The 27,297-nt window shown below is 53.0% G+C and overlaps 1 protein-coding gene and 1 pseudogene across 1 annotated transcript in view; one reads left to right on the top strand and one right to left on the bottom strand.

Annotated features, from left to right (window-relative positions):
• Positions 1-2,682, bottom strand: part of LOC112612812 — a 3,676-nt pseudogene extending 994 nt beyond the window's left edge.
• Positions 2,683-3,312: 630 nt separating this feature from the next.
• The window catches only part of ZFR2 (zinc finger RNA binding protein 2), a 68,320-nt gene continuing 44,335 nt past the window's right edge, over positions 3,313-27,297 (top strand). Inside the window, exon 1 of the mRNA XM_025368164.1 lies at positions 3,313-3,371. Coding sequence (XP_025223949.1) covers positions 3,319-3,371 — 53 coding nt within the window. The 5' untranslated portion in view covers positions 3,313-3,318. The remainder of the gene's footprint in view (positions 3,372-27,297) is intronic.

Here is a 27,297-nt window from a genome sequence, read left to right as displayed (position 1 = left end):
TTTTTTTTTGAGACGGAGTCTCGCTCTGTCGCCCAGGCTGGAGTGCAGTGGCCGGATCTCAGCTCACTGCAAGCTCCGCCTCCCGGGTTTACGCCATTCTCCTGCCTCAGCCTCCCGAGTAGCTGGGACTACAGGCGCCCACCACCTCACCCGGCTAGTTTTTTTTTGTATTTTTTAGTAGAGACGGGGTTTCACTGTGTTAGCCAGGATGGTCTCGATCTCCTGACCTCGTGATCCGCCCGTCTCGGCCTCCCAAAGTGCTGGGATTACAGGCTTGAGCCACCGCGCCCGGCCCTTCTTCATTTTTTTATGATGCTTTTTGGAGTCTAGCGTTCAAAGCCCCCCACTCTATTCCCCAGGCTGGAGTGCAGTAGCGTGATCTCGGCTCACTGCAACCCCTGCCTCTAGGGTTCAAGCGATTCTCATGCCTCAGCCTCCTGAGTAGCCGGGATTACAGGCGTGCGCCACGACGCCTGGCTAATGTTTGTATTTTTAGTAGAGTTGGGGTTTTGACATGTCGGCCAGGCTGGTCTCAAACTCCTGACCTAGGGTGATCCGCCCGCCTCGGCCTCCCAAAGTGGGGGGATTACACGTGTGAGCCACCGCGCTCGGCCCACTTCCTCATCTAGGAAGTGACTCTCCAGGACGTCACAGAGATGAGGGTCTGTGGGGGCAGAATCCACGGCATGAAGATCCAAAAGACCCTGGTTGCCATGCCATTCCCGGGGCCATGGCGGCTTCCATGGCTTCCAGGGTTTTACCCCACTCATCTTGACCTGGCTTCTGGAAGTCCTGGAAGAGAGCAGGGCCACCACGCTGGTTTTGCATCTTCAGGAGGCGCTCAACGCCCTTGCGCTTCTCCTTGGCCAATTCATGGAAGAAGTGTCCCCCGCCTTCCGGAGCCACATCATGGTGGTGGAAATAGAAGCGCGGAGGGAGGAGGTGTAGGAGGCCCGCAGGTGCAAATTGACCAGGTGGTGGAATAATTCTGACGAATCTGGGAGCACACGGTTGGTCGGCAAGAAGGAGCTAACCACAGAAACGGTGTTGACTGGTCCGAGAAGCAGGAGAGGACTGAGAAGATGGTCCTGGAGGTTGGAAGTAGAGAGGAAATCGGAGGGTGGTCGGAGGCTGGAAGAGAGTTCCCGGATCTGTTCCGTCCAAACACTGTTGAAGCAAGAGACAGATCTGCGGGACCGCCAAACGCTCGGCTGCTTGTCAGGTTTCAATATTGTCAAGTGACTCTCCCTCCCCCTCCTTCCACGCTGCACTCTTGGGAAGGAAGTCACTATGCACAGCCCACACTCAAGAGGTGTAGAGTTACCCTCTATCTCCTTAAGGGCAGTGTAGCTACACAAATTAGGAATTCTTCTACGTAAGACATTTGTCTGTTTGCCTCCATTTATTTATTTATTCATTCAATTCTTTCTCTCTTTTTTCTTTTCTTTTCTTTCCCCTCCCTCCCTGCCCCTCCCCTCCCCTTCCCTCTCCTCTCCTCCTGTCCTTTCCCTCTCCCCTCCCTTCCTTCCCCTCTCCCCTCTTTTTTTTTTTTTTTTTTTTTTTTTTTTGAGACAGTGTATTGCTCTGTTGCCCAGGCTGGAGAACAGTGGTGTGATCTCGGCTCACTGCATCCTGACTCCCAGGTTCAGGTGATTCTCCTGCCTTGGCCTCCCAAGTAGCTGGGATTACAGGTGTGCACCACCAGGCCTGGCTAACTTTTTTTTTTTTTTTTTTGTATTTTTAGTAGGCACAGGGTTTTACCATGTTGGCCAGGCTGGTCTTGAATTCCTGACCTCAGGTGATCTGCCCACCTTGGCTTCCCAAAGTGCTGGGATTACAGGCGTGAGCCACCAAGCCCAGCCCTTTCTTTTCTCTTTTTTGAGACAAGGTCTCACTCTGGAGTGCAGTGGTACAGTCACAACTCACTGCAGCCTTGACCGCCCAGGCTCAAGTGATCCTCCTACCTTAGCCTCCTGAATAGCTGGGACCACAGGCATGTACCATCATGTCCAGCTAATTAAAAAAAAAAAAAAATTGTAAAGACGGGATCTTGCTATGTTGCCCAGGCTAGTCTCAAACTCCTAAGACTCAAGATCCTCCTGCTCCAGCCTCTTAAAATGTTGGGATTACAGATGTGAGCCACGGTGCCTGGCCTATCATTTATTTATATCCAGTTGTGAACACAGGAGGCAGAGACCATGGGAGCCACCTGAAGAATCATTCTGAGGCTAGATGCAAAATATTAAAAAACTAGCTGGCTGTGGTGGTGGGGCTTGTGGCATGGGTGGGGCTGGAGCAGAGACCTCTACATCTGAGTGGTTTTTTTTTTTTTGAGACAGAGTCTCGCTCTGTCGCCCGGGCTGGAGTGCAGTGGCCGGATCTCAGCTCGCTGCAAGCTCCGCCTCCCGGGTTTACACCATTCTCCTGCCTCAGCCTGCCGAGTAGCTGGGACTACAGGCGCCCGCCACCACGCCCAGCTAGTTTTTTTGGTATTTTTTTAGTAGAGACGGGGTTTCACCGGGTTAGCCAGGATGGTCTCGATCTCCTGACCTCGTGATCCGCCCATCTCGGCCTCCCAAAGTGCTGGGATTATAGGCTTGAGCCACCGCACCCGGCCCACATCTGAGTGGTTAAAGGGAAGGTGGGGCTCAGAAACAGAGGCAGGGTTTGTGCAGAGACCATAATTGAGTGGGTAAAGGGAAAGCCAGTCTCCAAGTAAGAGGCGGGGCCTGTGGCATGGCTGGGGCTTGAGCAGAGACCTCTACATCTGAGTGGTTAACGGAAGGCGGGGCTTCGAGAAAGAGGCGGAGCTTGTGGCAGGGATGGGGCTGGAGCAGAGACCTCCACATCTGAGTGGTTAAAGGGAAGGCAGAGTTCCAAGAAAAAGGCGGGGCTTGTGGCATGGGTAGTGGTTGAGCAGAGACCACCTATGAGTGAGTAAACGGAAGGCAGGGCTTTGAGTAAGAGGCGGGACTTGTAGCATGGGCAGGACTTGATCAGATACCTCCATATGTGAGTGGTTAAAGGGAATGTGGGGCTCCAAGAAAGAAGCGGGGCTTCTAGCATGGGCGGGGCTTGAGCAGAGACCTCCACATTTAGGTAGTTAAGAGGAGGGCGGGGCTCTGCGTAGGAGGCGGGGCCTCGAGGCCGGGCCGGTCACGAGGCGGTGTCTCCCCAGCCTAAGAGAAGGAAGCGAGAAGGTGCGGGCTTCGCACAGGGGGCGGGGCTTGGGGCGCGTGGCTGGGCGCGAGCGGCACGCGGCTCGGGGGCGCGGCAGGTGACGTCAGGGGGCACGCCGGGCTCGGGGAAGACGCCAAGATGGCGGCAAGTCACTACTTCGGCTTCGCGCAGGGCAGCGACCTGCAGTACAGGTAACAGCTCCGCCGCGCCGGCCCCTGCCAGTCCCGGGTCCTGCAGCCTGGCCAGGACCCCGCCTGCCCCTCCTCCCGTCCCGCGCACCTGGCCCGGGCCAGGCCCCAGCCCCAGTCCCGGCCCCAGCCCCAACCTGGACCCCCGGCCTGTGGAGAGCCGCGGCGCCGGGAGGAGCCGGCGGGGCTGCCTCAGGTTCGGCACCGGGCGGGACGCGGGCTCCGGGGCTCCGGGGCTCCGGCTGAGACGTCTCTGCAGCCGACGGTGTCTATCCGCGGGAGCGGGGGGGGGGCTTCTGAAGTGGGAGGGGGCCTGGGCCTGGGCCTCTGCGGGGTGGGGGGGTCAGCTCCTGATGGGGACGCCCCGAGGAGGGCAGCGAGGGGGAACAGACCCGGGAGGGTGACTGGCGGGGGGCGTGGGGGGGGGTACAGAGTAGAGGAGGGGGAGGGGACGGGAATTGACCCAATGCAGAGAGGAGACCTGGGAGGTGCCTGGCCGGGGAGGGGGTGGGGATGGGCAGAGAGGAGCTGACCCCTGATTGCTGGTAGGGGAAGAGAAGACAGACACCTGCGATTGTGCCTGGCCGGGCCAGGAGGAGGGCAAGAGCTTAACTGACCCCTAATTGCTGGTAGGGAAAGAGAAGACACAGACCTAGGAGGGTGTCTGGCTGGGCAGGAGGAGGGGAAGGGCAGAGGGGCATTGACCCCCGATTGCCGGGGTAGGAGAAGACACAGACCTGGGAGGGTGCCTGGCGGGGCAGGAGGATGGACAGAGGGGAGCTGACCCCCGATTATTGGTAGGGGAGGAGAAAACAGATCAGCGAGGATTCCCAGCTGGGCAGGAGGAAGCCACAGTCGAGGGTGAACTGGCCGCTGATGGGGGTAAGAGAGAAGACAGAAACCTGGGAGGGTGCCTGACTGAACAGGGGAGGGCTAGAGCGGAGCTGACCCCTGATTGCTGGTAGGGAAAGAGAATACAGACCTGGGAGGGTGTCCGGCGGGGCAGGAGGAGGGGAAGGGCAGAGGGCTGTTAACCCCCGATTGCTGGAGGAGGAGAAGGCAGAGACCTGGGAGGGTTCCCGGCTGGGCAGGGGGCAGCCCCATTCGATTGTAGGGTTCACTGACCCTGATGATGGGGGTAGGGGAGAAGGCAGAGACCTGGGAGGGTAACCCAGGCAGGGGCAGAAACAGAGGTTGGTGTGGGGAACTGAGGCCTGATTGGGGAAGGGGGACAGAGACTTGGCGGGAAGCCAGTAAGATGTGGGAGGAGGTCCTGAGGTCAAATAAGAGGGTGGGCACCTGAGTTTCCAGGGAACTGGGACCCTTCTGGGACAGTGAGGCGGGAGAAAGGGCACTGAGTGTTTGGGTATTTATGATCCTTTTCTAGGTCTTACATATCTAGTCGTTTGGGAGGGGAGAGAGAGAAAGGATCCTGGAGGAGAGATGGCAGGGGATGGGGACACACTGGGAACTGGCCAGGGGCAGGAGGGCTCAGTGGGTAGGGACACAGGGTAAGTTTGTACCCTGAATGTACAAACACACACTCTACACTCTTCTCCCAGGCCTGCTCCTCGGAGCATCTCTGCTATCTTCAGCCCTTCCGTCTGCCCCCAAGACTGAAGTCCCAGTCTGAAAGCCAGGGCTGGCATCTCTGGAGGGGGCAGATCCCCCCACAACAGTTGATGATTTCCGCGTGTCACCCTTGTGTCGGTTTCCAGCTGTTAGCTTGCTATAACCTTGTGGGTCACAGCCCCTGCTGAGCCCCCACAGATACAAACCACCCCTTGGGCACCTCATAGAGGGGCCTCTGCTGAGCTCTGGGGTCTTTGCTCCCCCGCGGTGTTCCTACTCCATTTCAGCACGTGGAAGAGAGATCCAGGCTGGTGTTTCAGCCTCCCGCGGTGGAGCGGCAGTGCCGGTCCTTCCACCAGTGGCTGTGATATTGCTGTGCCCTTTCCAGTGGAATCACAAAGAGAAACCACCCAGGGCTTGGAAACTAGGGCTGTGGGAATGAGGAGTGCACCTGTTTCCTGCGCTTGGAGGGCTTTCTCCGATGGAGTACTTGGCTAGTAATGGATTTCCTGTTAGGGAAAGAATCTATGACCTGCTGATTTCCCAGAACGGCACGTTTAATTTTTATTTGATCTTCTCTTTGGCTTTCTTCATCCTCAGTGGTGTTTCGCTGGCCGGTGCTCAGTTAAAGCGGCTTGACTCAGCTAGCACTCCAGGCTGGTAGAAACTTCTGGACACATTCCACCCCTCTGCCTGCTAGCTCTTCCTTCTTTTCTCTTTCTCTTCTTTCTTTCTCCATCGCATTCTTCCATCAGACGTGGAAAATCACTTGAATATTATGCTTGCTATTAAAATTACCTTCCACAGGAGAAATTGAATGTTTATGTTGTTCAAATAGGTAATTGCTAAACTTCAGTAGCCGCTTCTGTCTTGATTTGAATTAATGTGCTTATACCTTTTAGCGTTTTAGTGCAGCTGCCTTCTGTGTTCTGATGGCTTAGGTGATATAGTACACACATAACCAAGGGTGTGAAACTGCGACGAACCCGGTGTTGAGTTGTTGAGTTAGTCCCTCCTTGAATTGCTCCAGGGAAAATGTGTTCTTCCTTTTTTTTTTTTTTTTTTTTTTTTTTTGAGACGGAGTCCCGCTGTGTCGCCCAGGGTGGAGTGCAGTGGCCGGATCTCAGCTCACTGCAAGCTCCGCCTCCCGGGTTTTTACGCCATTCTCCTGCCTCAGCCTCCCGAGTAGCCGGGACTACAGGCGCCCGCCACCTCGCCCGGCTAGTTTTTTGTATTTTTTAGTAGAGACGGGGTTTCACCGTGTTAGCCAGGATGGTCTCGAACTCCTGACCTCGTGATCCGCCCGTCTCGGCCTCCCAAAGTGCTGGGATTACAGGCTTGAGCCACCGCGCCCGGCGTGTTCTTCCTTAAGAAAAGAGTAAGCTATGAACTAAAACTCAGAATAACACTGGAATCATAGCAAAATGCATTTCAGTCTCATAAAACCTTGAAACAAGATGATATGCATTATTTGAATGACTTTAGGTTAACTAGACATTCTTTCTTGCAGGAAATGACTTTTGTTTAGAAACATTGGCTGCTTTTAAAGTATATAAGTTTTGGCCGGGCGTGGTGACTCATGACTGTAAACCCAGCACTTTGGGAGGCTGAGGCAGGCGGATCGCTTGAGGTCAGGCGTTCGAGACCAGCCTGGCCAACATGGTGAAACCCTGTCTCTCCTAAAAATACAAAAATTAGCCAGGCATGTTGTCGCACGCCTGTAATCCCAGCTACTTGGGAGGCGGAGGCAGAAGAATCTCTTGAACCTGGGAGGTGGAGGTTGCTGTGAGCTGAGATCATTGCGTCACTGCACTCCAGCCTGGGCGACAGGGTGAGACTGTCTCAAACAAACAAAAAAGTACCTATGTTTTATACAACCTGCCATGAGAAAACTGATCAGATAACAGATTTTGTGTACCAATTTTATGGCAGCATTTGGACAGCAGTATTTACAAAAGCCTGTTTCAAGAATTGCCAAAACAAAGACGGCAATTTATTTTTTAGGAGTTTTGGGTAGGTTTTCCTTTTTTTTTTTTTTTTTTTTTTGAGGTGGAGTCTTGCTCAGTCGCCCAGGCTGGAATGCAGTGGCGTGATCTCGGCTCACTGCAAGCTCCGCCTCCCGGGTTCACGCCATTCTCCTGCCTCAGCCTCCTGAGTAGCTGGGACTACAGGCACCCGCCACTGTGCCCGGCTAATTTTTTGATTTTTAGTAGAGACGGGGTTTCACTGTGATCTTGATCTCCTGACCTTGTGATCTGCCCGCCTCGGCCTCCCAAAGTGCTGAGATTACAGGCGTGAGCCACCGCGCCTGGCTGGGTAGGTTTTCTTAGCTTATAAAATTGATAACCAGGCAGGGCGCGGTGGCTCATGCTGTAATCCCAGCACTTTGGGAGGCCGAGGCGGGCGAATCATGAGGTCAGGAGTTCAAGACCAGCCCGGCCAGCATGGTGAAACCCCGTCTCTACTAAAAATACAGAAAATTGGCTGGGCGTGGTGGTGGGCGCCTGTAGTCCCAGTTACTCGGGAGGCTGAGGCAGGAGAATGGCGTGAACCCGGGAGGCGGAGCTTGCGGTGAGCCGAGATCGCGCCACCTCACTCCACCTTGAGCCCAGGAGTTTGAGATTAGCCTGGGCAAAATGATGAGACCTTTCCCCCCATCTCTATAAAAAAATTAACAATTAGCTAGATGTGGTGGTGTGCACCTATAGTCCCCAGCTGCTTGGGAGGCAGAGGGAAGAGGATCACCTGAGCCCAGGAGTTTGAGGCTATAGTGAGTTGGGATTGTGACACCGGTCTTCAGCCTGGGCAACAGAGCAAGACACTGTCTCTAAAACAAATGAACAAAAAATGATAATCATAGCCCTGGGTAGGAATTTCCTTGACATTTTCATCCATAAATAGGGTTGGTATCTGAGCTGCTTAGTTGTTGGTCAGTGAGAATGGGATGCACATTCACTCTTGAAGGCATGAGAAAAGTTTACAGTTACCTGTTGATGATGTTGATTATCTTTATTTTATTTTATATGGTCTTATGAATCTCATAGTTTTTTTAGAAGTTGAATTAGTGCTGCAAGTATTCAGAATGAAACATTAATCCCATGTGGAAAACTGAATGCAGCAGCGCTTTTAATTAGCACTGAGCTCAGGCCAGGCGCGGTGGCTCACACCTGTAACCCCAGCACTTTGGGAGCCTGAGGCGGGCGGATCACCTGAGGTCAGGAGTTCGAGACCAGCCTGACCAACATGTTGAAACCCCGTTTCTACTAAAAATACAAAAAATTAGCCAGATATAGTGGTAGGCACTTGTAATCCCAGCTACTCGGGAGGCTGAGGCAGGAGAATCGCTTGAACCTGAGAGGCGGAGGTCGTCGTGAGCCAAGATTGCACCACTGCACTCCAGCCTGGGTGACAGAGTGGGAGACTCTGTCTCCAAAAAAAAAAAAAAAAAAAAATTAGCACCGAGCACAGTTTTTTAGCTGAGAATAGCTGAGGAGCTCCAACAGGGTCTGTAATGTTTAAGTCACACTGGTCATGAAGCAGTGAGAGCTCAAAGCGGTGTATTAGAAATGCAGAGTGGGCCGGGCGCGGTGGCTCAAGCCTGTAATCCCAGCACTTTGGGAGGCCGAGACGGGCGGATCACGAGGTCAGGAGATCGAGACCATCCTGGCTAACACGGTGAAACCCCGTCTCTACTAAAAAAATACAAAAAACTAGCCGGGCGAGGTGGTGGGCGCCTGTAGTCCCAGCTACTCGGGAGGCTGAGGCAGGAGAATGGCGGGAACCCGGAAGGCGGAGCTTGCAGTGAGCTGAGACCCGGCCACAGCACTCCAGCCTGGGCGACAGAGCGAGACTCCGTCTTAAAAAAAAAAAAAAAGAAATGCAGAGTGGTGGGAGGTGACGGCCGGCGGCCTCTGCCGTTACCTTTCTCTTCGTTTAGCGGTTTTGTCATAGTTCCACCAGTATTACACAGTCGGCTAGCTGTGCCTTTGCATTCTTGTTAAATCTAAGTTAGAGGACTACTGGCTTTTGGTGTAATTCTTGATGTCCTGTCCAGAGAATCTCTGTCTGTCTGTTTGTTTGTCTGTTTGTTTGTGAGACAGGGTCTCACTCTGTTGCCCAGGCTGGAGTGCAGTAGCACAGGCTCGGCTCACTCCAGCCTGTAACTTCTGGGCTCAGGCAGTTTTCCCACCTCAGCTTCCTGGAGTGGCTGGGACTACAGGTGCACACCACCATGCCTGGCGATTTTTATTTTTGTAGATAGGGTCTTGCTATTTTGCCCAGGCTGGTCTTGAACCGGCCTGAAGGGACCTCCCGCCTTTCCCTCCTAAAGTGCCGGGATTACAGGCACTTCCTCCCTGCGATTAAATTCTGACACTGTTAGCATACATTATAAGCTGGACTCCTTCCCCTGGAGAACTTCAGGAAGTGGGAGGCAGGGTTGGAATGCCATCACACTCTATTAGTCATGGGCAGAATGCTCGCTGCTGGTTATTGATTCTCCGTGTGAGGTGAGTCCCGGGCACCTGATACTGACTGAGCCCTCACGTGATCCTTGGGATCGGTGTTGTGAAGCCCATTTTGCTGATAAGGAAACTGAGGCTTGGGGGAAGTCACTGGACTGATGTGGGGGCCCAGTGGTCGCCTCGGCTAGGAATCAGCCCAGGCCAGTGCCTCACTCACAGTCAGGGCTGCCGGAGCCTAGAGAGGCAGCCATGGTGTCGAACCCAGCCCTGACCACGTCAACTTAGCAGTGGCACCTGTGGTAGACTGTGTTATTGCCATCCTTTACGCTGTCACCTGCACCCTGGCCTGCTAGTTCGGGCCCGGTCAGATAGTAGTTTAGGGCTACATCCTTCAAACATTAAAAAAGACATGGCCAGGCGTGGCAGTGCACACCTGTAGTCCCAGCACTTTGGGAGGCCAAGGAGGGAGGATTGCTTGAGGCCAGGAAGTTGAGGCTGCATTGAGCTATGATCGCACCACTGCACTCCAGCCTGGGCGACAGTGCGACACCCTGTCTAAAAAAACAAAAAAACAAGAGCCCCTCCCCGCAGTGGGGACATTGAGATAGCACATGGCCCCGTGTCACTGGGAAAGTAATGGTGACCCAACCCATCTCTCTCAGAAATGTCTCCCGGGCAGCAGGTAGCTTGAGAAAGACCCGGAGCCCATGCTGACCGTGGGAGCAGCTTGGCAGCCCAGTGCCAGTGACAGAACCTGCTAATACCTCCGATGGGAGCCCCTGTCTGCCAGGTGTGGCTGCGACTGGCTTCAGAAGGAAGCCAACCTGGTCATACCCAGCCCAGACGCCACGTTCACCCTCCTGCAGGCCTCCAGGTCCTTCCAGTGGAAACCCCACCCGCCAAGGCCAGCCCCGTCCCTTTGAGCTTAGGTCCAGGGAGCACAGGCTGCCCTGGAGAATCCGATGTCGCCACCATGGGGGCCGGGGTGCATGACCCTGAATGGACTCCTACCACTAGGTCCAGAAAGCCCCAGGAAAGTGAGACCGTGGACCCTTCAAGCTGTTTGCACATCCTAATCAGTCACTGCGCCTCCGCTGCACCTGTTCTTTCAGGGCGCACGACCCTGCAGGAGCGAGGGGGACTTGCCCCTTCCAGTGCCGCTGTGGTCTTTTTCAAGCCCTTCTCAGCAAGGCTGAGATACGAGTTAGATGCCGAACTCCTCAGAAGAGAATCTGAGTTAGAGGCTGAACTCCTTAGAAGAGAATCGGAGAGGCAGCTGCTGGCTGCAGGTAAAAACTTGGATTGAAGTATATTTTTTGGAAACCTTTTCAAATAATAGGACTTGGGGTCTGAGCTCCTATACAAGAAATTAGGTAGATTGAATATTTTTGAAGTGTGGATTTTGTTTTTTCATCTTGTTTTAGAACCAAAAGTTAGGCCAGGTGTGGTGGCTCACACTTGTAATCCCAGCATTTGGGGAGGCTGAGGCAGGCAGATCACCTGAGCTCAAGAGTTCCAGACCAGCCTGGCCAACGTGGTGAAACCCCATCTCTACTGAAAATACAAAAATTACCTGGGTGTGGTGGTGGGTACCTGTAATCCCAGCTACTTGGGAGGCTGAGGCAAGAGAATCGCTTGAACCTGGGAGGCGGAGGTTGCAGTGAGCTGAGATTGCGCCATTGCACTCCAGCCGGGACAACCGAGTGAGACTCCATCTCAAAATAAAAAAAAGAACCAGGCCGGGCGCGGTGGCTCAAGCCTGTAATCCCAGCACTTTGGGAGGCCGAGACGGGCGGATCACGAGGTCAGGAGATCGAAACCATCCTGGCTAACACGGTGAAACCCCGTCTCTAGTAAAAAATACGAAAAACTAGCCGGGCGAGGTGGCGGCGCCTGTAGTCCCAGCTACTCAGGAGGCGGAGGCCGGAGAATGGCGTGAACCCAGGAGGCGGAGCTTGCAGTGAGCTGAGATCTGGCCACTGCACTCCAGCCTGGGCGGCTGAGTGAGACTCCGCCTCAAAAAAGAAAATAAAAAGAAAATAAAAAAAAGAACCGAAAATTAGCTCATACACATTGGGGCAGAAGTAAATTCCTAGGAGACTTTTTTCCTCCCCTAAACATATTCTCTGTTTCTGGATTTTTTTTTTTTTTTTTTTGAGACGGAGTCTCGCTGTGTCGCCCAGGCTGGAGTGCAGTGGCCGGATCTCAGCTCACTGCAAGCTCGGCCTCCCGGGTTTTTACGCCATTCTCCTGCCTCAGCCTCCCAAGTAGCTGGGACTACAGGCGCCCACCACCTCGCCCGGCTAGTTTTTTGTATTTTTCAGTAGAGACGGGGTTTCACCGTGTTAGCCAGGATGGTCTCAAACTCCTGACCTCGTGATCCGCCCGTCTCGGCCTCCCAAAGTGCTGGGATTACAGGCTTGAGCCACCGCGCCCGGCCTGTTTCTGGATTTTTAATAGTTTTATTTTGTATTTGTCTCTTGTCTGGGTCTACCAACATGTGTATTTAGAATGATCAGAACAAATACATCAGATTTAAAAGCATTTTCGAATGGCCCTGGAAAACAGTCTTTTCACGTGAGTGTAATGAATATCGGTGTTCTTTCCTGGGGCTCTGGGGGTCATGGGACAAAGGCCCTGATCAAGATAAATAGGCAGCCCTAGAAAAATAAGGAAAACACTTAGAAAGGGGACTTGTAAACCTTGTGTTCATACTCTTTGTATTTTATTATTATTATTATTTAGACAGGGTCTCACTCTGTTGCCCAGGCTGGAGTGCAGTGGCGCGATCTTGGCTCACTGCAACATTTGGCTCATGAGTTCAGGCAATCAAACAGCCTCCCCAGTAGCTGGGATTACAGGCGCATGCCACTAGACCCGGCTAATTTTTGTATTTTAGTAGAGAGAAGGTTTCACGATGTTGGCCAGGCTGGTCTCAAACCCCTGATCTCAGGTGATCTGCCTGCCTCAGCCTCCCAAAGTGCTGGGCTTACAGGCGTGAGCCACCGTGCCCAGCCCTATTTCAGTTATTTTTTGAGGTAGGGTCTCACTGTGTCACCCAGGCTGGAGCACAGTGGTGCGATCAGAACTGAATGCAGCCTCAACCTCCTGGCCTCAAGCAGTCCTCCCTCCTTAGCCTCCTAAGTAGTTGGGATTTCAGGTACACACCACCACACCAGGCTAAATGAATTTTTTGTAGAGACGGGGTTTTGCCATTGGCCAGGCTGGTCTCAAACTTCTGAGCTTAAGTGATCCACCTGCGTCGGCCTCCCAAAGTGCTGGGATTACAGGTGAGCCACTGTGCTCTGTTCAACTTTAATTTAATTTAATTTAATTTAATTTATTTATTTATTTTTTTTTTTATTTTTATTTATTTATTTATTTATTTATTTTTTTTTTTTTTTTTTGAGACAGAGTCTCGCTTAGTCGCCCAGGCTGGAGTGCAGTGGCCGGATCTCAGCTCACTGCAAGCTCCGCCTCTCGGGTTTACGCCATTCTCCTGCCTCAGCCTCCCAAGTAGCTGGGACTACAGGCGCCCGCCACCTCGCCCGGCTAGTTTTTTGTATTTTTTAGTAGAGACGGGGTTTCGCTGTGTTAGCCAGGATGGTCTCGATCTCCTGACCTCGTGATCCGCCCGTCTCGGCCTCCCAAAGTGCTAGGATTACAGGCTTGAGCCACCGCGCCCGGCTCAACTTTAATTTTAAAGTTGCCAGATTTCTTTTAGCTAGAAAGTTAATTTGTAAATATTTTGGGGAATGACACTTCTTTTTTTGGCGGATATGTTGCTTTGGGCAGGTTTTTCTCCCCTAAGGTAGGTTCCATTTGCCTTTTTAAATGGACCTACGGCAAGTCATTTACTTGTCGCGGTTGGTGGAGAGTGGAGAGGCGGCATGGCTCTGATTCTGCGTCACTGTGGATCTGGGAAGGCCAGTCCTGCTTCAGGAGGTGAAGTCTGTGGTGAGCTCTGTCCCTCGGGAGCAGAGTGACCTGTAATGTCCCCAGGTCCTTGCCATGGATGTATAAAGAGCTGGGGATGTCTGTTGTTTTGAGTGTCGTTGGGACATGGATGTATAAAGAGCCGGGGGTGTCTGTTGTTTTGAGTGTTGCTGGGCTGTGGTTGTCTAAAGAGCCAGGAGTGTCTATTGTTTTAAGTGTCGTTTGACCGTGGATGTATAAAGAGCCAGTGGTGTCTGTTGTTTTGAGTCGTTGGTTGAGTCCAGGTTGGTGGTTCGAGGCCGGTTGTAGTTGCTCATGAGAACCTGGGATTTGCCATCTTGTCCTGCCCTTGACATGAGCGGCTCATGAGCCAGCACAGACGGGGCTCTGCAGGCCGTTCGGTTTCTTAAAGCAGCAGGAGAGGGCTGGAACAGGAGATGACCCCTCCTTGTTCCTGAGATGTGGGCCAGTTTGGTGCAGAAGAGTAAAAAGGAGTTGCTATAGTGAGCCGCTGCTGCTTCTGGGACGGCACGTAGCTAATGCTTTCTCTAGCGTGATCGGCATGGTATCGTCAGGATGGTGTTCTCAAGCAACTGCCTGGTGGGGCTCACCACGCAGCCGCCTCCACATGGGACCATGTTCCTTCTCAGAGCAGAGGACAAGCCCATCAGTCCCACTGCTGCACAGCCTGGCTCGCCCCTGAGGCTCGGGAAACTGGACGCCCAGGCTCTGGAATCCAGTTCCCACCTCAAGAACCTGACGCCCTATGGTGGCTTCGTCCTGAGGAACCAGGTGGGTCCCGGTTTGGAGCTGGCTTCTTGACTCCATTCAAAAGAAGACGGTTTGAAAGTGAGCCTGGGATAATAAAATCCTTTCGGACTGGGTGCAGTGGCTCACGCCTGTTATCCCAGCATTTTGGGAGGCCAAGGCAGGAGGATTGCTTGAGCCCTGGAGTTTGCGACCAGCCTGAGCAACATAGTGAGACCCTCATCTCTTAAAAAAAAAAAAAAAAAAAAATCAGCCAAGCATGGTGGTGCACACCTGTAGTTCCAGCTGCTCGGGAGGATGAGGCGGGAGCATCACTTGAACCCAGGAGTTTGAGGCCACAGGGAGCTATGATTGTGCTGCTGCTCTCCAGCCTGGGAGACAGAGCAAGACCCTGACTCAAAAAGCAAAGAAGTCCTTTTGGTATCTTCCCAAGGATTGAGTTAACAGAACTCCTTTCTGACACGTTGGGACATCTTGGGGGTTTCTGGATCTGAAATGGGTATTTCACGTGGAGACTGCACCTAAGGGTTTCATGGTCAGAAAAAAGAGAAAGAAAAAAACTGATTACAAAATCAGGACTGTTATGGGTATGAATGTGTAAGATGCATTTTGAATATAAAACCCTTGTGAACAGAAGTGCCAAAAAATGAAATTCTGGGGTGTGTGTGTGTGTGGTGTGTGTACACACAGCAATTGAAACATCATCTTACTGCCAGTAAAACAGACTTGAAAATACTCTCCCTGATGAAGGACTTGACTGGGCGCATCAGCATCTGGTGTGGCAGGGCACGTTGTCGCTCTGGCCCCTGAGGCACTGCGCCCTCCACCTGGGTGCGCCAAGGCTAGAACGCTGGAGTGCGGGTGTTCTCGAGGGTCACGGAAGTCGGTGGCTGGATGAGTCAGGGTCTCTAGAGGGACAGGACTCACAGGATACAGGTCTCCATGAAAGGGAGCTTATCCAGGAGAAGTGACTCGCACGGTCACAAGGTAAAGTCCCAGCTAGGCCGTCTGCAGGCTGAGGAGCAAGGACGCCAGGGGTGGGTCAGTCCGAGTCCCCAAACCTCAAAAATCGGGAAGTCAACAGAGCAGCCTTCAGTCTGTGACCGGAGGCCCGAGAGTCCCTGGCCAGCTGCTGGTGTAAGCCCAAGAGTCCAAAAACTGAGGAACTTGGAGTCTGATGTTCGAGGGCAGGAAGCACCCAGCACGGGAGAAAGAGGAAGGCCAGAAGACTCAGCCAGTCCAGTCCTTCCACGTTCCTCTGCCTGCTTTTATCCTGGCCGCACTGGCAGCTGATTAGATGGTGGCCACCCAGAGTGAGGGCGGGGCTGCCTCTCCCTGTCCACTGACTCAAATGTGACTCTCCTTTGGCAGCCCCCTCACAGACACACCCAGGACAATACTTTGCATCCCTCAGTCCAATCAAGTTGACACTCAGTATTAACCATCACAGGGCCTATGATATTTCCGCTTCCAGCTGGGTGGCCTCAGCCTTCATCTCCGTCTGCCATGGGGGTGATAGAGAAATAGGTGATGAGCTGTGTTCGGGAAGAAAGAGTCCTTATTTTTAATTATGTGGCTTTTTTTTTTTTTGAGACGAAGTCTCACTCTGTCGCCCAGGCTGGAGTGCAGTGGCGTGATCTCGGCTCACTGCAACCTCCGCCTCCCGAGTTCAAGTGATTCCCATGCCTCAGCCTCCCGAGTAGCTGGGATTACAGGCACACACCACCGTGCCTGGCTGATTTTTGTATTTTTAGTAGAGACAGTGTTTCACCATGTTGGCCAGACTGGTCTTGAACTCCTGACCTCAGGTGATCCTCTTGCCTTGGCCTCCCAGAACACTGGGATTATAGGTGCGCCTGGCCAAGTCCTTGTTTTTAGAAAGAACGAACGATGACATTTCTCAGCCTGTGATTCTAGGAAAATCTTTATTTCCACTTGAGTTTTTCCTTGGACTCTAAATGTTTTTTGGGTTTTGTGTGTGTGTGTTCCCATAGAGTTATTCAATGCAGTGTTCAGTAGAAATCATTATACACAGAGAGAGAATGACCCATCTTCCTGGCTGTCCCTAGGACATTTCGCCACCTGCCTCTACCTGCAGATCCCACCCGTGTCCGTCTGAAGTGTGGACCACACCCAAGCCTACTCCGTTCCTTCGGAGCAAACGAGAGCATGGCCCCACGGAAAGAGCTCTAGGCCAGGGGACGTGGGTGGCTCAGATGGGTCCATTCCATCCCCTAGGCCTCAACGTCCCCTTGAGCTTGGCGGCCACATGAACAAAATGAGATCAGTGGGGCTCGCCAGCTTTGCATCCCAAAATTCAGCTTAGAAGGATGCACCTGAAAAAGCTTGACTTCCCAAAACAAACTCTCTGACCAAAAAGCCATCAAAAGACATTAGCCTGGGGCCTGAAGGTGGGAGTGCCAGGCAGGACTTGTAGACGTTTGTCACCATAGTTTGTAAGCCCAGGTTAGCCTAGGCTCTCCATTTCCCGCCCGCGCTGTTCTCCCCTCCCAGGCAGGCAGCACCAGCGCGTGCTTGTTGTCATGGAGACGGCAGCCATCTCTGGCGTGGTACAGTGGCACACTTCCTTCCAGGAAAAGGTGACTCCGAACAGCAGCAGCAGCAGCAGCAAACAGCCTGGGCTCATGGGTTATGGGCAGGCTTTACTGAGAGTAAATTCATGACTTTTTTTTTTTTTTTTTTTTGAGAAAGGGTCTCACTTCGTTGCCCAGGCTGGAGTGCAGTGGCACAATCCTGGCTCACTGCAACCTGTGCCTCCTGGGTTCAAGCGATTCTCGTACCTCAGCCTCCTGAGTAGCTGGGATTACAGGCATGCACCACCATGCCTGGCTTTTTTTTTTTTTTTGTATACGCCATGTTGGCCAGGCTGGTCTTGAACTGATCTCCAATGATCCTCCTGCCTCGGCCTCCCAAAGTGCTGGGATTACAGGTGTGAGCCACTGTGCCCAGCTAATTTTTGTATTTTCAGTAGAGATGAGGGCTTGCTGTGTTGACCAGACTGGTCTCGAATTCCTGACCTCAAGTGATCCGCCCACCTCAGCCTCCCAAAGTGCTAGGATCACAGGTGTGAGGCACTGCGCCTGGCTGGTTTGTGACTTCTTTTTTTTTTTTTTTTTTTTTGAGATGGAGTCTTGCTCTGTCGCCCAGGCTGGAGTACAGTGGCCAGATCTCAGCTCACTGCAAGCTCCGCCTCCCGAGTTTACGCCATTCTCTTGCCTCAGCCTCCCGAGTAGCTGGGACTACAGGTGCCCGCCACCTCGCCTGGCTAGTTTGTTGTATTTTTTTAGTAGAGACGGGGTTTCACCGTGTTAGCCAGGATGGTCTCAATCTCCTGACCTCGTGATCCACCTGTCTCGGCCTCCCAAAGTGCTGGGATTGCAGGCTTGAGCCACTGCGCCCGGCCTAATTTTTTGTATTTTCGGTAGAGATGGGGTTTCACCGTGTTAGCCAGGATGGTCTCGATCTCCTGACTTGTGATCCGCCCACCTCGGCCTCCCAAAGTTGTGACTTTTTATACCTGTTTCTCAACTCTCACTCTCACCTCCTCAGTCTGGGTCAGACTTTGAAAATTGACAGCCTGCAAGCCATGTTTGGTTCTCACCCCTGTGCAGTCAGCTTTCTGCTTGCTTTATTTGAATTAGTTGCCAGCATTTAAAAGTGGGAGATTCGGCTGGGCATGGTGGGGTGCACCTATAGTCCCAGCTACTTGGGAGGCTGAGGCAGGAGAATCACCTGAGCCCGGGAGCAGAGGTTGCAGTGAGTCAAGATCATGCCACTGCACTCCAGCCTGGGCAATAGAGTGAGACTCTGTCTTAAAAAAGAAAAAAAAAAAAAAAAAAAAAAGGAAGATTTCACAAAACCTCTGGTTCCTAGCATCACTTAAAATTGGAAACTCTGGGGCCAGGCACAGTGACTCCTGCCTGTAATCCCAGCATTTTGGAAGGCCGAGGTGGACAGATCACCTGAGGTGAGGAGTTTGACCCAGCCTGACCAACATGGTGAAACCCTGTCTCCACTAAAAATACAAAATTAACTGGGTGTAGTGGCAGGTGCCTGTATTCCCAGCTACTAGGGAGGCTGAGGCAGGAGAATCTCTTGAACCGGGGAGGTGGAGGTTGCAGTGAACTGAGATGGTGCCGTTGCACTCCAGCCTGGGCGACAGAGCAAGACTCTGTCTCCAAAAAAAAAAAAAAAAAAGGAAATTCTGGCCACCCTGGGCTACATCCTAAGCTCCTGCCACATGGTGGCCCCGTAGCCTATGACTTCTTGTTTAATCATCACACCATCCCCATAGCAAATTAGGTGTTCCCATTTTACAGGTGAGTAAACTGAGTCTAAGAATAAGGGACTCGGAGCCCTGTAGTGGGCAGAGCCAGGTCTGGAAGCCGGCCAGTCGGCGCCAGTTTTTATGGGTGTCCTCCCAGTCCCTGCCCATGATCCCTCACACCCTCAGCCTCTCTCCTTCACCTTCTTGTTCTTGGAGAATGGCTCATTTGGTAACCATGGGGTTGTCATGTATGGAGTGACTAAGTGGTGACACAGGAGGCCCGTGCTGTTGAAAGAGGAATTTATCACCGATGCTTGCTGCGGGAGAAGGGGCTCGCCACACCACACGGGGGGAACACGGGTTGGGCAGGAGCAGTAGTAAGGCCAGGCTGAGGCCATGGCCTTTATTGGAGTTTCCAGGCATGGTGGGGCAGGGCACACCTGGGGATTGGCTAGCTCATTCCAGGGGACTTCAGGCTACAGGAGTGGTCTCTGGTCACCTGGCACCTGTGGTTTGTGTCCCCTCCAAAATTCAGTATTAAGAGATGTGGCCATTAAGAGGCGTGCTTGGGGCTGGACCAGTGGCTCACACCTGTAATCCTAGCGCTTTGAGAAGCCAAGGCAGGAGGATCGCTTGAGCCTAGGAGGTCAAGGCTGCAGTGAGCTATGATCATGCCACTGCATTCCAGCCTGGGAGACAGAGCAAAACACTACCTGAAAAAAGAGATGTGGTTAGGCCATGAGGGCTCCTTGTGAATGGGATCTGGGCCCTCATGAAGGGGCATCACGCAGGGCAGGGGGAGGCTGGCTGGTTCACTTGCTCTTTTGTCATGTGAGGATGCAGGAGGAAGGCCCTCACCAGACACCAGGTGCCAGCACCTTGATCTTGGACTTCCCAGCCTGTGGAACTATGAGAAAATGAAATACTGCTCTCTGTACATCACCCAGGCTGGGGTCTTCTGTTGCAGCCACACAGATGGCCTGAGATGCAAGACCCTGCCTCTAAAATATAAATAAAACAAAAGGCTGTATAGTGCATGATTCTTTCCTATGAAATTTCCAGAACAGGCAAATCCACAGAGACAGGACATGGATTAGTGGTTCTGGGGGCTGGGGAGGGATGGAGAGAATGCTGAAGTGGATGGGTTTCTTTTTGGGGTGGTGGAAACGTTCTGAAATTAGGTAGAAGGGATGTTTGCACAGCCTTGTAAATGTGCTAGATTCCACTGAACGGTGCACTTTAAAGCGGGGATGTTACAGTGTGGACTTATCTCAATCTTTAAAAAATATTATCTATCGATGACAACCAGTTTCTGACTCCGGCTCAGGCCTCTCCCTGGAGCTCTAGTCTTGTCCCCTGCATACAGCGGCCCGTGCAACACGCTCTGTGGATGTCTGACTGGCATCTCAAAGATTGATGATATCCAAGTCCAAACACCTGCGCGCTTCTCCAAAACCCCTTCATCCTGCTGACTTCCCCACGGCAGGCAGGGCTGCCTGCAGTCCTTCGTGTGGATCCCAAACTGGGGAGCCAGCCCGGTCTCCTCTCCTTCTTCTGACCTTGAGCGCACGCCCCTGCACGCGCACCACCTCCACTGCGCGCCAGCCTGCCTCGTCTGTATTTTGGACCTGCACGATTCCTTCTGCTCTCGCCCCCATTTCCATCCGCGCACAGCGCCAAAGAGGCCCCATCACAACGTAGCCCGTGTCCCTCCTCCGCTGGAAACGCCCGTGGGGTCTCAGGACAAGCCGGAGCCCCTGCGATGGCCTGTGACATCCATCACGGTGTCCCCTGTCCCCTGTTCCACCCCCTTTATTCTCTGCCCTGCGATGGCCTGTGACGTCCATCATGGTGTCCTCTACCCCCTGTTCCACCCCCTTTATTCTGTGACCCCATCTCCCTTCATTCCTTCCGCTCTAGTCGCACTGCCTTCTGGACCATTCCAGATTCTGGGCATTCTACCCTCAGGCCCTTCCCATGCAGTTCCCTCTGCTCAAATGCGCTTTCCTGTTTCCCCAGCTTTGTGTCTTCACCCTCCTCCTCACCCACCAGGCTGGCCATGACCAGCCCGTGAGAAAGTACAATCCCCTGCTCTCACCGCCTGCCGTATTCTTCCCAACGGCATGAGAACCATCAGATCGTGTTGAGTTATTTTGCTTACCCCGTGTCTCCGTGGACTATCGCGCAGCGCCCTCCTGGAGGACAGGACTTTGGTTATTCCCCGCTGCTGTGACAGCGCCCGTGACAGCAGCCGGCCCCCAGAAGCACCCAGGAAGTATTTATCCAGTGACTCAATGAATTTGCCCCCGGACCGCCCAGGGCTGCTTTCACTTTCTGTTGAGGTATTTTGTACACACAGAATTCCTCATAGTGCAACCCGAAAAAGCAACATCATGTTTAAAATGGTGCCTCAGGCCTATAATGACTTTTTTTTTTTCCAGCTTAGCCAGAAGATGGCCTCCTTTGTTCTGAAAATGCAAATGATTTTTCATGCTAAGTTGGTATTTCAAGTAGAAGTAAAAAATTCACATTAAAAAAAAAAAAAACTTGGCTGGGCACATTGGCTTATGCCAGTAATCCCAGCACTTTGGGAGGTCAAGGCAGGAGGATGGCTTGAGCCCAGGAGTTCGAGACCAGTCTGGGCAACATAGTGAGACCCCATCTCTACCAAAAATTTAAAAAATTAGCCAGGCGCAGTGGCTCACACCTGTAATCCCAGCACTTTGGGAGGCTGAGGCAGGAAGATTGCTTGAGGCCAGGAGTTCAAGACCAACCTGGGCAACAAAGCAAGGCCCTGACTTTACAAAAAATTGAAAAATCATCTGGTTGTGGCGGTGCACACCTGTCGTCCCAGCTACTTGGGAGGCTGAGGTGGATCACTTGAGCCCAGGAGTTGGAGGCTGCAGTGAGCTGTGGTTGCATCACTGCACTCCAGCCAGGGGGACAGAGCGAGACCCTGAAAACAGAAACAAAAACCAAAACCCTCTTCATGATGTAGTTTAGCAGAGCTCTTGTTTTCTGCCCAGCTCTTTTGCTCTGCAAGAATTTAAAAGGGCTGCTTCCTGTACTGTGAGTTTATTGCAGAGTTTACGGGCACTGGCTCTACATCAGGACCCCTGCCCTAACTGTCTAGTGTCATCTATGTCAGCCCCTGAGTGGTTTCTCTCTGGGATGTAGGAATCTGAGCTCTGACCATTTTTGGAATAATAGACTTTAGGTTTTGGTCTGGAGTTGGTGTGTTCACGTGATCGCTGGTCTCAGCTACCACAGGTGTCTCTGAATCAGACTCTGCAGATGGCTTTGAAGCTCCTGTTACGTGGTAGTTGCTAGAAAAGGCTAGAAAGAACGAGACTTTTTTTTTTTTTTTAGACAGAGTCTCACTCTGTCACCGAGCCTGGAGTACAGTGGTGCGATCTCAGCTCACTGCAACCTCCGCCTCCTAGGTTCAAGCAATTCTCCTACCTCAGCCTCCGGAGCAGCCGGGGGTACAAGCCTGCTACCTACCACACCTGGCTAATTATTTTGTATTTTTAGTAGAGATGGGGTTTCACCATGTTGGCCAGGCTGGTCTTGAACCCTGACCTCAAGTGATCCACCCACCTCGGCCTCCCAAAGTGCTGGGATCACAGGTGTGGGCTACTGTGCCTCAGGGCACAGTGTTTTGTTTTTTTTTTTTGAAACAGGGTCTCACTCTGTTGCCCAGGCTGGAGTGCAGTGGTACAATCAAAGCTCACTGCAGCCTGAAACTCCAGGGCTTAAACAATCCTCCCACCTCCACCTCCCAAGTAACTGGGACTACAGGTGCACACCACTGTGCCTGGCCAATTTTTGTAGTTTGTAGAGACTTTGTAGGAGCGGGGTCTCACTGTGTTGCCCAGGCTGGTCTTGAACTGTGCTCCTGGGCTCAAGCTATCCTCCGGCCTCAGCCTCCCAAAGTGCTGGTGTTAACAGACGTGAGCCACCGCACCCAGCCTGGTTTTTAGTATATTAACAGAACTGTGTGACCGTTACCTCAAATTCCAGAACATTCTCTTCAGCCCAAAAGGAAATTCCATCTCCATTAACCATTACTTTCACCCCCTCCTTCAGGGTCTGGCACCCACAAATCCCCTTCCTGCCTCTGTGGATTGGCCTCTCCTGGACATTCTATAGAAATGGAATCACATACTGTGTCCAGCTTCTCTCACGGAGTGTGATGTCCTCAAGGTTCATCCATGCAACGTGTGCTGGAGTGTCTTTTTTTTTTCTTTTGATGGCAAAATATATATAACCTAAAATTTTCCATTTAACCTTAACAAATGCCTTTTGATCCACCTGTGACAGCAGGGATTCTTAACCCGGGGTCTGGGAAACGTAAGGTAACTACAGGCACATCTGTTTCTGTCATTTTCAGGGGATCAAGGCAGGGCAGGAGGCCACAGCTTTCCTCTGACTCTAAATTGTGAGAAGGCAAGGGGGGATCAGCGTGACCACCCACCCTGGGAACCTGGGGAGGGCTGTGGGCCTCGCCCTGTCACACCTGAGACCTGGCAGAAGCAGCAGTGTTGGCTGCCGACCATCTGCAGAGCTAGGTTCTAATCCCTAGTCCCCAGCCCCAGGGACCCTAGCCTGTCCTTCTCAGATCTGAGCTTCTCAACAGCAGCAGTTTTTAAGAGATGGGATCTCACCGTATTGCCCAGACTGGTCTCCAACTCCTGGGCTCAAGTGATCCTCCCAAAGTGCTGGGATTACAGGTGTGAGCCACTGCACCTGGCCAACAGCAGCACTTTTGACATTTGGGGCTGGATTATTCTCTGCAGTGGAGTCATTCTTGGCACTGCAGGGTGCTTAGCAGTGTCCCTGGCCTCCACCCACTCCATGCCAGGAGCTCCCCCAAATGGTAACAACCACGAATGTCCTCAGACATCACCCAGTGTCTCCTGGGGGCAAAATCTACCCTCTCTGAGAACCGCTGCCCTGGGCTGCCTGGGTTTTGGTGTCTGTATGAGTTATGCTGTGGGGTGTTCTTCCCAGGAGCTGTGTTTTTGCTGGCTCTGCTCCTGAAACCATGATGTGGTAGATTGTTGCCAAAATGCCCTCATCCTTCATCCCCCCTTATATCCATGCTCTTCCCACTGTGTCCTTGCTACTCTTCCAGTCCAGAAGTGGAGACCGCTCCCCTGGCCCTTGCATCTGGGCTTCCTTGTGCCCTGCCTTGGACAGGCTGCAGTGGAAGTGACGCTGTGACTGCCCTGAGCCCAAGCTGAAGAAACCTTGCCTGCATCTGCTCCATCTTGTGGGACCCTGCGTGGTGAAGGACCCAAGGCTGGCCTGCTGGAGGAGGAGATACAAGGAGAAGAAGAACCACAGTGCCCCATCCAACAGGTAGCTGCCCTCCAGGGGCAGAGAAGCCCAGCCATGGTCAGGAGAGCTGCCCAGCTGAGGCCCACCTCCACCAGGATTGCCGCCCAGCTGGCCAGGAGAGCCACCCAACTGAGCCCCACCTCCACCAGGATTGCCACCCAGTTGAACCCCGCCTCAGCCAGGAGAGCCACCCAGCTGAGCCCCGCCTCAGCCAGGAGAGTCACCCAGCTGAGCCGTGCCTGGCTAGAAGAGCCACCCAGCTGAGCTGTGCCTGGCCAGGAGAGCCACCCAGCTGAGCCCCGCCTCAGCCAGGAGAGTCACCCAGCTGAGCCCCGCCTCAGCCAGGAGAGTCACCCAGCTGAGCCATGCCTGGCTAGAAGAGCCACCCAGCTGAGCCGTGCCTGGCCAGGAGAGCTGCCCAGCTAAGCCCCGCCTGCAGAATCACAAGTGACATAAATGATCGTTGCTTTGAGTGAGAGGTCAGTGGGCCTTTTCTGTAAAGGGCCACATAGTGAATATCTTTGGCTTTGTGAGCCACACCATGTCTGTCACGTTAGTGAACCCTGCCATTGTATTGCAAGATGAGCCATGGACAATGCGTCATCCAATGGGCTTGGCTGTGTGCCAATAAAACTTTATTTTTTTTGGATACTGAAATGTGAATTTCATGTAATTTTTCACATGCCATGAAATATTATTACCCCTTTAACTTTTTCCAGTCACTTAAAAGTATAAAAACCATTCTTAGCTTGCCACTGTACAAAAACAGGCAGGCCAGATTTGGCCACACATGGCTGACTCCATCTTAAAAACTCTTCTGTCCCTCCCTTCCTCCCTTAAATTCTGGGCTCTGCCAGGCCATGGTCTCCCCTGAGAGTGGGTGTGAGACCCATGAAAATGTGGGCTGCCCCATTGGAGACAAACCCCATGCTCCACTTCCTCGTGTAAGCATGCTTAGTGGAATATAACCAGCAGTGTGTGCGTGCACATGTGTGTGCATGCATGTGCATGTGTTGGTGGCTTCTGGGGTCACAAGCAATGACTTGAGGCAGGCCAAGTGTTCCCTTCCTGAGTCATGGTCACTGTGTTGGTCACAGTCACCAGACACGTATTACCCTTGGCTGTTCCCAGGCCCTGCTTTAGGTGTTTGTAAAGCCCTACACTGCTGAGAGCTGGCTTTGACTGTGCTTTCCTGCAGGTGACATGATGGCACATGTGTTCTGTCCCCCTGTCCATCAGCCCCTCTAGTTCTGGCCCCTGTGTATCTCGTGTCCTTAACCAGCCTTCCCTCTAACTGCTCCCCTCTCTAACCATCACCATCTGTCTTGGTTGGCTAGGGCTGCCCTAACAATACCACAGACTGGGACTTAAACAAAATTTATTTTCTCCCTGTTCTGGAGGCTAGAAGTGTGAGATCAAGGTGCCAGCAGGGGGTGGTTTCTGGTGAGGCCTCTCTCCTTGGCTTGCAGATGGCCACCTCCTCACAGTGTCCTCCTGTGGCTTCTCTGTCCATGTGCACCCCTGGTGTCTCTTTCCCTTCTTTTTTTTTTTTTTTTTTGTTTGTTTTTTTAAAGAGACTGCCCTGTCATCCACTGTTGGAGTGCAGTGGTGAGGTCACAGCTCACTGCAGCCTCAATCTCCTGGGCTTAATCGAGCCTCCCACCTCAGCCTCCCAAGTATCCACGAGCACATTTTTTTTTTGAAATGGAGTCTTGCTCTGTTGCCCAGGCTGGAGTGCAGTGGCGTGATCTTGGCTCACTGCAAGCTCCGCCTCCCGGGTTCACACCATTCTCCTGCCTCAGCCTCCCAAGTAGCTGGGACTACAGGTGCCCACCACCACGCCCGGCTAATTTTTTATATTTTTAGTAGAGACAGGGTTTCACCGTGTTAGCCAGGATGGTCTCGATCTCCTGACCTCGTGATCTGCCCGCCTCAGCCTCCCAAAGTGCTGAGATTACAGGCATGAGCCACCATGCCTGGCCTTTTTGTTTTTGTTGTTGTTTTTCTGTAGAGATGGGATCTCAGTATGTTGCCCAGGCTGGTGTCGAACTCCTGGGCTCAAGTGATCCTTCTGCCTCAGCCTCCCAAAGTGCTGGGATTAGAGGCGTGAGCCACTGTGCCTGGCCTCTTCCTTTTCTTGTAAGGACCCTGGTTCTATTCAGATCAGTCCCACCTGATGACGTCATATAACCTTCATTCTCTCCCTGAAGACCTAATCTCCAGATACAGTCAAATGGGGGTTAGGGCTTCAACATAAGAATTGGGAGTCGGGGGTCTGGGCGCGGTGGCTCAAGCCTGTAATCCCAGCACTTTGGGAGGCCGAGGTGGGCGGATCACGAGGTCAGGAGATCGAGACCATCCTGGCTAACACCGTGAAACCCCGTCTCTACTAAAAGATACAAAAAATTAGCCGGGCGAGGTGGCAGGCGCCTGTAGTCCCAGCTACTCGGGAGGCTGAGGCAGGAGAATGGCGCAAACCCAGGAGGCGGAGCTTGCAGTGAGCTGAGATCTGGCCACTGCACTCCAGCCTGGGCAACAGAGCGAGACTCCGTCTCAAAAAAAAAAAAAAACAATTGGGAGTGGGGGGACGTAAGTCAGGCCAAAGTTTGTCATGAGATGTCCAGGTGACTCCTCGTGGCTGAGGATAAAACCCAGGTTCTGCCTGGCAGTGGAGAGCACTGAGCTGCCTCCTGCCACCCCTCACTCCCATAGCCTCTGTCCCTCAGCACCCAGGACAGTCGCCCCACCCGCCCTCCCCATTTCTCCCACGCTCGTCTCAGCTCACTCCATTGAGCCCCTCCTCTTTGAAATTCCAAGTACCCTTCCCAGGGGTCCCCGGGCCTTTTCCAGCCTCTGGGGGAGCCTCCTGGGTCTTCAGAGCAGTTGGCATGCCCTTCCTTCTCCCAGAGAGTGCCTGGGTCTCCCTGCCTCTCCCCCCCGCATCTCTGCTATCTATGCAGGAGAGGCGCTCCATTCCCGCCATAAGACGACAGAGTGGTGGGACAGGGCGGTGACCTCCAGCAAGGTCAAGGGTATCTCGGCTGACGTCACCCTGACCCTGTAGCCCTCACAGGTCCTCAGTCTGCTCACAGCTGTGACGTTCACAGGGTGTAACACTGAAACCAGTGGGAGTTGCCCTGCAGGCCAGCAGGGATGCTGAGACCCACCCTCAGCCAGCAGATGTCCAGCCATCTGCACGCTGGTCATGCTTCTGTCCTCCCTGCACCCTGGCTCAGTGGATTCCAAACTGTAGCATGCCTGAGCGTTGCTGTTCAGGGTTGTCTACAAGAAGAGCGTGTTCTTTTTCATTCACTGTCTTCATGGTGCTGACTCAAGCCTGACTCCAAGTCAGAGGCCAGCCCACAACGTCCTGGGGATCCTTCCAGAGTAGGGGCTGGACCAGGCAGGAAGCAGCCTTCGGCCCTGTCCACCTGCACAAGGCTACGCCCTGGCATCGAGGTTGTCCTAGACCATCGGTTCTTAACTGGGCAGTGTCTGGGAACATTTGTCATTGTCACGACTTGGGGGAGCTCCTGGCATGAAGTGCATGGAGGCTGGG

Source organism: Theropithecus gelada, chromosome 19 (assembly GCF_003255815.1).
Source record: "Theropithecus gelada isolate Dixy chromosome 19, Tgel_1.0, whole genome shotgun sequence".
NCBI lineage: Eukaryota > Metazoa > Chordata > Mammalia > Primates > Cercopithecidae > Theropithecus > Theropithecus gelada.
Note: the sequence above shows the minus strand (reverse complement) of the source record. Positions and strands in the feature narration are given on the sequence as shown.